Below are 13915 nucleotides of genomic sequence, written 5' to 3'. Positions count from 1 at the left end.
AGGATACCAGGTTCAATGCACACCACATCTCCAAGATTCATCTGCTCAAGGTCAGTGTGATTTGTTCAGAAACAAACTTGAACTTCCACATCAAAGAAGGGCTGAGTGTGGGGAACCGATGGCCTAGAGCAAGCTGCATTCTAAGCTGCGCCATAGTGTGGAGGCCCAAGAAGTGGGTCAAGAGCTTCTCAGCAGCTGAGTGGAAGAGGGGTTTATTCAAATTTCACACTGGACACTCAGAAGGGCTTATGGATTCAGAAAGCTGTGTACCACAAACAAAGACAGCCCACAACCTGCAGGCCAACACCAGAGCAGACCTGCCTCGAACCAAGGGAGGGAGAGGAGAGGAAGCTGCATTCTAAGTTGTGCCTTGGTGTGTGTTGCTAAGGAGAAACCAAGATCAAAAATGCTGCCTGAGCTGGTCTGACCACAGGCTGCTCTCTGCACAGGTGCTGAAAGCCTGCTCTTCTCTCCAGGGGTGAGGGGAGTGCTGAGGCTGTACAGTCCTCGGGGAAGAGCACCACAGTGGTTTCTTTGGTTCACTTTACGAAAACAGCGTGCACACACACACACAGAGACACAACAACAGGCTCATGGCAGTGCTTATCAAGGGACCTGAGTTTTCCCTGCTTGAACGTGGGAGAAACTGGTGCAGATTGGACTATACCCATGAGACTCGTGGGTTGGAAGGGCGATGGGGAACCTGTGTGTCTGGCAGTGAGCGGCACCAGGACCTGAGCAGGCAGAGAAAAGGTACCAGAGATGGTGGTTTTTCTGGAAGGAGGTGCAGAGAGAGGAGAGTAGCCAGGAAGCAGGAGATGGTGAGAGCACGAAACACTGCAGGCCCACACAGAGGCAAGTATAAAATGGGTCTGTATTGTCTCAGGATAGAGACAATATGCCAGACACAGGGAAGGCAGGGACAGGCATAGGACAGAGTGAGGCCCAGCTCCTGTTAGGAAAGATTTCTAGGAAGCTTGAGAAGGCAGGCCCTTCACATTCTGAGCAGAGGCTCAGGTGACATTTGCACAGCAGCTAGATCTCCCCAAAGGCTGGGAACAGGGAGAATGGAAACAGGATCAGAGATCCATGATGACAAAGCCCCAGTATGAAATGGAGGGGAAGCAGTTCAGAATGGAGGGATCTTCCCAGAAAGACGGAGGAGAGATCATGTGCTGAGACAACTGCCAGACAGTGGGGTCACATCCTCCCACCTCCTTGGGACAACGACATTACACGTGGGAAGGCTGCTAGCATTTCAGTTGTTTTCACACAGTGTTCCCCTGGATGTTGTAGTGCAACTTACCTGATCTGACTGTCTCTGCTTCCGCCTTCCCTGGTCCTGGACATGGGTCGGGCTCCTTTACTGTGACGGGGGGCTCAGCGTGCTTGGAAAGAAGAGAGGACATAAAGAGTGTGCACCTCCCCACTGCAAAGGGAACAATTCAGCATCAGTATAGAGCTTTAATTACCTTCGTGCATTCAGAGGCGTCACGAGATGCTGAAACACAAAGGGACATGCTGTCAACCCAGGTGAAGAGGACAACACAACTCATACCTTCCTCCACATAGAGCAGAGGTGCATGGTTTCACTTTGCTCAACAGTATGCTATCTGCTGGGTTTCCACACTGGCTGGTTCTGGCCAATAATAGTCACGTGACTCAAAGCTACTAAAGGAGCTTCATGAACAGGTTTCCTGGAACATGCATTTTGTTGTGTCAGATGATCATAAATAAAACAGAAAGGGGACCTATGCCAATGCCAAGGTGCAGATTGATGGGGAGCTCAGCGATCTCCCATAGCAGCCTCCAAGAGGGGCCCTGAACCATTTTGGTTCAGGAAGGCCAAAGCTGTGCCCAGACTCCAGGGGAAGGTCAGGTTCATTTCTCCACAAAGCAAGACGTGAAGTAGTGAGCTGAGATACATACTTTGACAGGGACCACACTACGACACCTATTGTTTCTCATACCCCTGTGGGACGCTGGTTCCTCTTGTACATCCTCTTCTCCTGTATTCTCTGGCGTAACCGGATTAGACTTTTGTGATCCCCTCGAGTGAGAACTGATTGATCCCACATCTAAGAAATAAGGTTTGTCCAATGTGAACGATTGAGACATGGCATACCAAAGGGCAAAGGTGAAATGGAAGGTCACAGCTTTATTAGATATCAGTGATCTTTCATCACACACATACTCTCTCACACAGAGAGAGAGACACACAAACACCCATAGATGACCAAGAGTTTTAGTGTTTGAATAATAACTACAGATTTCTGTGTACAAATGAGTTTTATTCTCTGTGAGTTGCTCATTTGTTAAGGGTATTCATGAAGATTTACCTTAGTAAAAAAGTAGGAAAAGAAAAAGAGGGGGGTGGGTGGAGGAGGGAGAAAGAAAGAAGCAGTAGGTATCTTAAAAACAATGCATAATTCAGAAATGTCATTTTGCTCCTCTGAATGACTCTACTTGACCCACAGCCAGCAGCGTGTCTGGTAGGGACTGAGAAGAGACAGTCATGGCTGCAGTTTGTTCCAATAGTACCAGCCCCGCCTGGTTCACATGATGGACGGGTAACAGAGTCTCACATATTTTGGAAACTAGATATACAGATAGCACCTGAATTGCCTGCTCTCAGTTTCCCCATCATTCCCTCCAAGATGACGCAGCTAACTTCCTTTGTTCATTCCCCATTTCAAAACAATATCTCAATCTGTGTCTGGATTCTCTCTGTTTGACCTTCTGTCTATGGATTGTCCCCACTCCTCCTTATTCCCCAATTTAGCGAGGAGACCTAAGAAATATAAATCTTGTACTTGAGTCCCTCTCCCTTTCAAGAGACAAGATCAGAAAGGAAAGAAGATGCATGCAATTGCTTGATCACATTCGATGCTCCAGTGGCTCTGCAGCTAGTTGTGCTAAGGGAAATCCTTTCTGACCCCTCTACAGCGTGGCCTGCAGATCCTGGTGATTGGCATCAGCTCCACCCTAAGGAGCGCAGATGCACAGAGCAGCTCAGTCAGAATGTGCATTTCCTACAGGGTCCCCAACAGAGGATCTATTAGACTTGGAGAGTGTGGGTCTCTACTTAGTCTGCTGCTCATTTCCCTGCCTCATGTGCCTTTCAAGAACAGTCAGGTTTCCTCCACATGATGGTCCCCAACCTGAAGGGCAAGAAGAATTCATTTCTCCTTCATTTACTCGCTGTGATCTCTCTCTCTGCCCTTCTCAGTGTTTATCACCCTTTCTCCTCTTCAGTGCATGACTTCCAACTCCCCTGTGATCTGTGTCTTGTAAGAAACTAAGAGGGACACTCCCAGTGTAACCTGCGGCTGGACTTTGGGTCTTAACAGAGATAACTCATTATCTTTCTGGCTTTCTCAATTCTACCTGTTTACTAGGTTCATTTCTCCAAGTATTAGAGTAACCAGTGCTCTTGTTAGAATCGATATTCCTTCCCCAGAACTGTGTAGAGTGTGTTGTTCTTACCACGGTCATGTCCGTCTGCTTTCTCCTTTGCTCTATAATGTTTCTCACCAGATGATTGAGATATACGCATCTGCGGATGACCCTCAGAGAATATCTGCAAAATGAATGAACCCACTGAGTTGCATGAAGATTTCATGACCATTCTTTTAGACATCACCCAATTTTCGGTCTTGAAAGCAGCTAAGTAAAATATCGAGAATTAGAGATTGAACAGTCATAATTTCACTAGGGCAACCTAGCATTTTTGTTTCAGATAGAGTTGAACTCTTAAGTTCCTCTGGCTCCTATATTGGTTAAAGCAGAGATGATTTCATTGAAAACACATTCCCTGCCAACATATTAGACATGTATGTACTCTAATAGCCTAAATGCAGTGTGAGCAACCCTATCTCGCATCCCCACGAGAAATACCAATGCCGTATATACTTAAATAGAACATCTTGAGAAATATACTTAATGTTATGTGGCATCACACATTTTCAAAAATGAATTTACAGAAATTTTTAAATTATGAGACTTGCTGTGAGAAGAGAGTTGGAATTATGTGATGTGAAACAGAAATGAAACACTGTTGGACTTGCCTCATTTTGGTCATCATGGCCTCACAAGATCTAAAGAGCTTTTAGTAAACGTTTCACTTAGAGGAAATCCAGTTCAATAAAATAACAAAATAAGATAAAGAAATGTTTCTTACTGTTGAAAAACAGCACACGCAATCTGGGTAGATGAAACAACATATTCTCCTGAGAGAGAACTAGAAAGTGCCCCCTGAAGAAAGAGGGCTGTAGAACCACATACAGTATGTCCTTATGTTTTTCAGAGCTGAGTCACAGTGACTGAGTGCTGTGAGGTTTCCAAGTTAAACAGAGCGGCTGTGGAAAAACTCCGGGAACCCGTGTAGAGAGCCGCAGACCCAGTGACGCCCAGAATTTTGGCTTTTAAAATAGTAAATTCACAGGAGAGATATCCTGCTGCAGGGTTAGGGGAAAATTGCAAGGGGTGGAAAAGGGGAAGTTTTCCTCTAATGAACTGAGGAGAAGAATTCTGCCAACCCCATATTTAATGGAGGAAAGAAGTAGACACCTACTCTCATCTCATATATTGTTTGTGACCCTGAAAATAAGAATTTTCACTCTGGAAAGCAGTGTGGAGGTTCCTCAAGAAAGCTAGGACACCAGGCCATAGTATGCCTTTGCATTTATCATAAGGAACTAAGAATCAGCTTATCAGGGAGACACGTCAACTTCGCTGTCTGTAGCAGTGCAATTTGCAACATGCAAGTTATACAACCAGCCCCAAGAAGGATGGATGGATGGACTGCAAATTCCTGCTAGCAGTATCAGGGTGCTGAACAGAAGCCAACTTTACTCAGAGTCCTTTTTCTAGTCATTTCTCATATATCAGGAATTTAAAAAAATTCCTTACAATACTTTACTGTGTCCTGAATTCAGTATCTCTGGAGGCACACCCAAAACTGTTCAGGCTGGGCTGGGAGAGAAATGACATACAGAGATGCTGAGAGTTCTGGGCAGCTACAGCAGGTCTCAGGATCTACAGAAGGACTAGAAAAACCCAGGGCACTTTCCTTCTGATGTGGTGTTTGCAGTTCTGTGATGTCACGCCAGGGATGTGTCTGGCAGGAAACTCATGGCATGCAGCACCACACATGTGAGCAGACATCCCAGGTACGGTCAACCCAACATAGTCAGTGGCTTTTGGAGTGTTTGCTCCCACTTTTGACATAGAGGTGATTCTAAGCTCTTCCCTTAAAAGAGAAGGGTGATTTCACTGGGTCTGAGAGATGAGAAGGCAGTGCATGTGTTGTAGCTCCCAGGCACAGCTGCAAGCTCTCCTCACAGGATGGCAGTTGTTTGACCTCATACTATGGGCCTACAGTAGAGACGAAGGGAACGTTCTGAAAACTCTCATCAGCACAAGGTGTGCTGTGCCAACTGGACAACCTATAGAGTAGAGGCCAACAGGGGCACTGCACATTCCACATAGGTGCTTGGAGAACAGTGGTTATGAGGGAGAAAAGCTGTGCAGGAATTTGAGAGGCAGAAAGGTAAAGGAGAGCTGGGGCAAGGTCTGGTGAGAAGACAGGTTCTTGCATTTTCCAGAACAATGCACAGATTCTGCCAACAGACCTCATGTGCCATGCTCAAAGAGTGCCAGGAAACCCCTCGGACACTTGGAATCTTGCACACCCCTGAGATCACCGACTGCAAGAGTCCCCAACTGGGGTCTGCATCACAGACCAGTCCTCAGACTCCATACTGAGAGGGTTTATCAGATAGAAGGACCCTACTCCTGAGTGAAAAAATAAAGTACAGAGGGTGAGTTTTCAGCTCACCAGAAACCTTCCGTGAGCACCCCATGCAAGGAGCTGGGCATAACAGAGAGAAGCTCAGATGGTACACTTCACTACAATGTCACTAGCAGATCACGTGTGTTTGGGCTGAGAGACCAGAAAAGCGTGGGACGACATCTGCCTCCAAGCAATCCCACCATGGATTTGGATTCTATAGTTGGAGATCATGGACAGAAATTCCCCAATTTCAATTTATTAACAAGGAGAAATTATATGCTTTTCTCATTGCTCTTGTATTTTGTGTCAGTTATTGTGTAGGGGGTTTCCTCATTCTTTCTTTCTTCCTATTCCATGTCATTTTTCTGAGATGTTGGCTCCTTCCTTATATGTTTCCTCTGTACCCCCTCTTCTTGCCACCTGAAATCCAATACTTTCTCGTTGTTATGACTTTTTCTGCTATTTCACCCTCCAGCTCTGTTTAATCACATCTGTTTCATTCTCCTCCCTTATTAAATTGCATCCTAATAATTTTATGACAACAACTGCCTGTTTTTTCAGCCAGGTGTACACTGTTGTTTCTCACCTCACCTCTCCAGTTTGTGGGACCACTTTAAACAAGCCTTTTCTTAATAGGTGATACATGTTCTGCTTTAAGTTGTCATTCTTACTGGAAGTTACCACCTACTCTTAGAAATGTCCTGGTGGGTCATCAATAGCACACAGTGGTCATGTCAAGTTGGGTACTTGACACTGAGATAGCACCCCTGCCCAGGGCACTAAAGGACTTTGCACTGAAGGGCCCACACACATCCTGAGAACAGAAATCCATCCCAATGCTTGCAAAACCTCAGTCTTATTAAACACAGATAAAGTGAAAAGAAAAGGCAAGAAACATTTCAAATTGCTTAATTTCTCCAATAACAGCATTCAAAGACTTTTTTTTGTATCACTCACTAAACAAGTTGGATAAAAATGTCTAATAATATTGACTGCCTTATGGTTTGAAAAGGGGAAAAAAAACCCTAGAGAGTTTCTGCTTTTACCCAAAAGCAATGGTCCCATTCTGGGAAATTTTAGTTTCCTTAATAGGCCATTGGTATCTTCTTTGAGGTTACTATTTGCATTGAGAGACACGCTGATGTCTAGGCTGTATGAAAATCCTTCCCCTTGGCATGAAAGCATGTTCATATGTAAGTAAAAGTGAGCCCCTGGGAGGACCATCCTTAACCCTAAATGCACTCAATGGCCATTGCCACTATATATGTTTATTAATTCAAATGGATATTCACAACTACATTTAACTTCTTTATCATTTAAGGGATTAGAAAAATGGAAGCAGAAACAATATTCAGAAAAATTTCTTTCCTTATCACAAGGATACTATTTACCTGTATGTTATGATAAATTCTAATGCTATTTCCAGATTCATGACCAGTTAAATTCTTTTTGACTTGAGTATTAAATTACCATCTTTGGATTTTGAAGCACTGTAATGAAAGATAATTCAATTTGTCCTTCCGGACTTTCTTAAAACAAGGAAAACGGGAGAAAACCAGGAGTTTAAAAGGATGTGTGTACACACCTGTGGCTGCTTATTTTTGGTGTCGTCAAGACTTTCCTCCTCCTCCTCTTCCGATGATGAGAACCAAAGTGGTTTGGCTGAAAAATGCATGTAAGATTTACTTAAATTACTGAGAACATTAAGACAGAGAGTCTGTCAAAAATAAAAAGTAACAGTAAGCTTTAATTTTAGGTGACTGTTTACCTTTTTAACTGTTTATTAGTGGGGTATACTTGTGTGTCTTCGGTGATTTAACCCCAGGACTTTGCAATGTTGGAAGTGCTCTGCCACTGAGTTGTATCCAAAAGACCCCCCCCCCCTTTTTTTTGGAGGCTGGGTCTCTCTAAAGTGTTTGTCCTGACCTGAGACTTGTGTTCCTGTCTCAGCCTCCCAAGTAGCTGGGTTTAGAGGTGATCCACTGTGCCTAGCATATACTATTTCAGGGAATGCTTTTAGTGATATAAAACTTCAACATTCTACCTGGGAGACATTACGTATCACCAGATTCAATACACAAAAATGTCTCAAAGTTATATCCACTCAAGATGAATGAAAAGTTGCCAGAATTAGATTTTAAGAACACTATACAAAGGTGGGGATTCACACTATTTGCTATTCTCTTTCTTCATAATGGTAACTTTTAAAAACAATTACTCATCAATATTCATTTCCACAATGATTGATATTTTCTACACTGTTATGAATGAACACCTTGTATCTGCAACGTTTTTCTTCATTATTCCGAAAAATGTGGTTTTTTTGTAAGACAGTCTGTTTGTTCGGTCCTGCATGATTATGAATCTCTTTGTCATAAAGTGTTTTTTCTTTCCTTGGGGTACCTTAGCATTTCAGCCACTGTTCAACCAGCTGACTTGTAAATTACTCCTTCCCCTGTCTAGTCCTTTGGCTCCTGGACTTGAGGGGACTTCTTTTACATCACCTTGGCAACAACAGTTTATTTGAACCCATAATTGATTAAGTTCCTTGTAAGTAAGAGTAGAGAAAAAGGGTACCAGAGATAGTGGCTTTCCTGGAGCTGAAACTCAGCAGAGACTAAAGGACTAAGGTTACCAGCCAGAGGCAGAAGGTGGGGAGAGCTTGAAAGGCTGTATTAGGACATAGGATCAAGCATTAAATGAGTCTGAAAATAGAGACTGGTGAGAATCAGTGCCAGAGAACGGTGAAGGCAGGGGAAGTGAATCAAGAGTTCGGCTGAACTCATGTTATGAGAGATTTCTGGGTAATTTTAAAAGCTGGCCTTTCATGTTCTAGAGAAAAGTTCATGGTCACATTTGCATTGTAGCTAGATGGCTCCAAATGCTAGGGGTGAGTGTGGAGAGCATATGCGTGAGCAGGCAGCAGAAGTGCCCAATAGAGGGAGGCAGGCCAGAATGGGAAAAAGTCTCAAGAAACACAGAGGATATATCATTTTCTGGGACCAGTGCAGAATGCAGTTTCATTAAATAATAAAGGACAAAGCCAAGTCCCTGGAATATGAGGCTATGGAATATTACACAAAGTTTCAAATGACATGTGAAATAAAATAGCAATTGTTTAAGTTCTTTGGGTTTACCATGTAGTCTTTCCATTTCACATTTTCCTATGTTGAAGGGACTCATTTCAGTGCTTGGAGGGCGATTTCCTTAATTTTGGATTTACCCAACCCTCCCATGAATCAGAGCAGTCTGTGGGAAAAGCTTTGCGGAGAGCCACTGCTTAGCATGCAAAAGGATCTGTGGCTTAGTACCCACCATTGAAAATAAACCAAAACACAAACAACCAAGCAAAAAACAAGCAAAGAAAGCATGAAAAGGGAATATACATAATGGTTTGTGTACATAAGTTTGAATTTATAACTCTGGGTTAAAAACAACTTCAGAAAAATAGTAAATTTCTACAAATACTCTATTAGTTTTACAGGAAATAAATAAAATAAATACCCAATAATACTTTGTATGGATTATCACCATCACATGAGTGACAACAGACACAGAATAAACAGATGTATCAAGTGCAACACAGTTCAATGTAATTATTCCATACAGTGGGTATTATACTAGAAATTAAATTTTAAGTGGGTCTTATTTCACATACTACCCTTAATCCCTGGGTTCAAACAAATATGTTTATGTTCAAATCCCAAGATTTGGAAATTATCAGCAGCTATGCAATAAGCTTTTATAAACTCTAGGGGGAATTCACCTAACAGGCATAAGGATTCCAACTGGGGAACTTTAAATTTAGAAATAATAAAGATTTTTTAGAAATCATTTTGCTGTATCTTTAAAGATATACTTTTAAGCTTGTATGTCAAGGTAGACACTGGTTTATTTTTTGTCAAATCCCCCCACTAATTAGGGGAAAATCTCCTAGCATTTCAAATATTTTATTATAGTTCTACAGAACTTGCATTGCAAAATTTACCTGATTTGCATATTCTTTCTTCTGTTCTCCTCACTATATTCTTTTGAAGAAAATACCTCCTGTCTAGGATTGGCTGTATGGGTTTGGAAAACAGATATTAATACATGTTGTACATTTTATAAAATATACAGTCAATAATTCAAGATAAATATAGAAGTTTATAATTACCTTCACAAAACAATGTGTGAAATCCTGAAATGCTGAAAAGCAAGAGAGATATATAATCCACAAAACATAAATATGACAAAACCACCCACACCTTCCTGCTGAATCAACATGGATAGCTTTGATTAAGAATGCTTTAGCTTTTGGGCTTTTGTGTTTGCTGGTTTTTTTTTATGAGTACAGCAATATGATTGAAATATACTGAAGGAAAACACCAAATATCAGTTTAATTAAACATGGAGTTAAGTTTCCAAAAGGGAGATTATATTTCCAGTTACCATAAATCTAATAGGCAATGTACACACAACAAGTAAAGGTGTGGACTGATTGAGGGAAGGGGGATATCTAATCAGAGGAGCGAAGCAGGACCTTCAGGGCATAAATATATAAAATGAAGTAAAAACTTAACAGCATGCGTGTTTAGTGTAGCCTATAACAATCACTTAATCAACTTTATTATAGATATATATCCTGTTCCTCCATTTGTCCTCCTATATAGTAAGACCAAAGTTGTGATAACAGTCCAGTGGAAAGTATAATTCAGTTGCATTGAGGAAAGTTCTCTGAACTGATCAGCTTAGATATTTACTTATTATAATAATCTATTTTTCCATACCCATGAAGGACAGTGGTGTATCTTCTTTTACTGTATCCTCTGGTATAACCCACTGAAAGCTGCTTGATTCACTCATTTGAGAAGACATAGGAACCACATCTAATAAATCATGTATAATAAGTATAAAATATTAAAATATGGAAATTCAAAGGGGAAAAGTGAACTGAAATACCAAAGAATTATCAGATATAAATAATCTTTTACATTTCAAATTCATTGGCATATATACAAAGAATAACAAGTTTTGGTATTCAAAGAATAAACCTACAGAGTCTGCTGTTTACACAATGAGCCTGGTTTGGTATATCTTGTTAGACTTTCAAGGATTTTCATGAAATACCTGTCCTATCAGAACATTAGCTATCTAGAAATGAGGACTCGGCAGAGTAATCGAGTGCATTCCTAGCATGCCCAAAAGACATGTTTCAGTGAAAGAAAGTTAACTATCTTTCAAAATGTCCAGTGCTTCTGAAATACTACGTTTCTCACTTCAACTGACATCAAGGCCACATTCTTCCCTATGCTTGGTAGTTATGGAGAAGAGAAATGAATAGTCACAGGTTGACCCAATTCTACCCGTTTCCTCACTTAGAACCATCTCTGGGCCAGTAATTCTCACTTTGGTTTGAAGGCAAATATACTGAAACCAGCTGAAATGCATCCTCTCAGTCTCTTTATTATTACCTTCAAAATTACCTAGCTAATTTATTTTGTTCCCTCCTCATTTCCTCTTCCCTTTGCTTTTCAAAAGCAACCTCTACATCTGTGGTCTTGATTCTTTTTTACATTTATTGTCTGAATTATTTCCACTACTTTTTCTTCCCAATTTAGCAACTGTATCTTAAAACTACAATTTTCAGGGGATGGGGTTTTTGCTCAGTGGTAGAGCACTTGCCTAGCACGTGTGAAGTACTGGGTTTATGCACCACATAAAAATAAATAAAGGTGTCCATGTATAACTAAAAAAAATCGTTAAAAAATACAACTTTTATGCCTTCACCCTTCTGTCCATCCCCTTTTCCAACAGACATGCTCTGAAAGAAAGCAAGATTTACGCTTTCACTTGTGCTGGTATGCCCTGAAATAAGACACAATGGCCCTTCATTTAGATTTTCTAAAAGGCAGTTAATTCTCTTGCAACTCAGAATGTGGCACGTGGATGAGGAGCATTAGAAGCTTCTTTGAATCCATTAGAGATGTAGAACCAAAGACCTGCTGAGTCAGAACATATATTTTGTACATGGTCCCCAACATATGATTCACTGAAGTTTGAGAGTTCATTGGCATGCTTAATCTTCTACCAATTCCTCTGACTTGCCTAATTAATATTTCTTTTTGCTTTGTTATTTTGTTATTCGTACTGGGGATTGAACCCAGGGTGCCTAACTACTGAGCCACATCCCCAGCCCTTTTTTAAATATATATATTTTATTTAGAGACAGGGTCTTGCTGAATTTCTGAGGGTCTCATTAAGTTACCGAGCTGGCTTTGTGTGAGGACAAGTACATGAAATACTGCATACATGGCATATGTTAAGGGCATCTGAGTTGCAGGCCACTCCCCTCATGCTAGGCACGTGAGCAGCAGGCTGCTTACCCATAGGCACAGTCCTGGGCGCGAGGCCACGTGTTGGGGTCCCTTCACTTGCTCCATGGTCCACTCCTCGATTGGTTGCTGCAAGGACAGTTAGCAAGAAATTGTATTGGTGGCTGCCTATATTCTGCCTAGGTACTGCCTGAGTATATATAGTTGTTAGCTGTGCAATAAAATCAGACCTGCTTCCTGCTTGGTCCACAGCCACACTCTCCTCTACCCTGTGCTGTGGACCTCCTCACTGAATGAGAGAGACCCCTCGGCTTTGAACTCAAAATCCTCCAGCCTCAGCCTCCAGAGCCTCTGGGAATACAGCATGCACCACCATGTGCCTGGCCACTTAATTTACCTATTTGAAATTCTCCCTATCTTGTCCCTCAAATTTAGGTGCATTAGAAGTCATGATCTTTCCAGGGAACATTTTATCAGGCCATGACCAATGTGCACCTTCTTTTTTCTTTTGTTGATGTCTGCAGTCTTTTCTCATTCTTCATTCCCACTCCTCCCCTCCCCTTCCTTATTTCCCAACTTTCCTCTCATCTAAGCAGATCTGGAAGTGGACCTAATAATTTAGCTCCTCTAGGGACACTCCAACTTACCCTGTGGTTGCAACTTGATAAGATACACTATTTCAATCCCCTTACTATTTCTTATTTTCATTTATTCCACTATTAAAACATACTAGTGCTCATGTCCTACGTAAGCATTCTATCCATGATTTTATAATGAGTGGTCCTTACCTTCTATATGTCCATTTACATCATCTTTTGCTGTTTGATGTGCATCACCAGGCAGATGGCCTACATCATTCTGAGGAATCTGAGACAATTTGGTAAAATTAATATCACTAACAAGCTGCATGAAGATTTTCTAATCACTATTCTAAGGAGACAACTAATTTTCCAGATTCGAAATAAATTAGACTTAAAAACTAGAGAAGTACACATTGAAAATTACTTACCAAAACCACACTGATGTGCATATTTCCACAAGAAAGTTACTTCATTACACCTAACCCTACTGATCACTTACCACTAAAAATAAGAGGACCTTGTATATATAACATATATAATATGTATAACGTGTGTAACTTGTATACACACATACATATTCGTATATATAAAATATATAATATGCTACCTATCATTAAACATTTAAAACATTCTAATTATACACTTTTAGTATTGAACTAAGATATTTTGTTATAGAGACTGAATTATATCACATGAATTAAAAAAGAAGCCATGTTCCCACTATTTTATTCAGGTAAGCAAAGGCTTAAAGAAATCTAGATATCTTTTCATCAAACTTTTACTGATAGGGAAACTAGTTTAATAAAACAATCTTTTTTTAAAAAAGTTTTCTTTCTTTTTCCAATATATGAAGGTAGAGTATTCATCAGTTTCCACTCAAAAAAATTACAAAAAATTATGGTTATGGGTCAACCAAAGGATAGAAACAGAGGTGAGATTCAATTAAATGTGCCTGTAGGAACTATGTGACAGTGAATGTCAGGATTGGTTCTGGTAGAAAACTTGCTGCTACAATCTTCAGAAAGGAGTGCTAAAATCTCCCAGGTCTGGCCATCTCACTATGCTGAGAGGCATGTGAAGGAAGAACTAAAGCAATTATAGTCACTTCCTTGGGTGCTGGGACTCTGTCTTTGAGAGGTCAGAATCTCTGCATGTTTTCCATCTCCAAGACACAGTGACTGCCTCTCTTTACTGGAATTATGGGTGCCCACCATTTTTGTTCAGAT

General features: G+C 41.0%; 1 protein-coding gene across 1 annotated transcript in view; it reads right to left on the bottom strand.

The window, feature by feature from the left end:
• LOC114107130 (ankyrin repeat domain-containing protein 26-like) overlaps positions 1–13915 on the bottom strand; it is an 80985-nt gene that overhangs the window by 21767 nt on the left and 45303 nt on the right. The window contains exons 11-14 of the mRNA XM_071605970.1: positions 12897–12975; positions 12160–12237; positions 1473–1501; positions 1307–1388 (exon numbers count right to left, since the gene is read on the bottom strand). Coding sequence (XP_071462071.1) covers positions 1307–1388; positions 1473–1501; positions 12160–12237; positions 12897–12975 — 268 coding nt within the window. The remainder of the gene's footprint in view (positions 1–1306; positions 1389–1472; positions 1502–12159; positions 12238–12896; positions 12976–13915) is intronic.

The sequence above is a fragment of the Marmota flaviventris genome, chromosome 20 (genome assembly GCF_047511675.1).
Source record: "Marmota flaviventris isolate mMarFla1 chromosome 20, mMarFla1.hap1, whole genome shotgun sequence".
Taxonomy (NCBI): domain Eukaryota; kingdom Metazoa; phylum Chordata; class Mammalia; order Rodentia; family Sciuridae; genus Marmota; species Marmota flaviventris.
The sequence above is the reverse complement of the archived record's forward strand: the minus strand, read 5'-3'. Positions and strand labels throughout refer to the sequence as shown.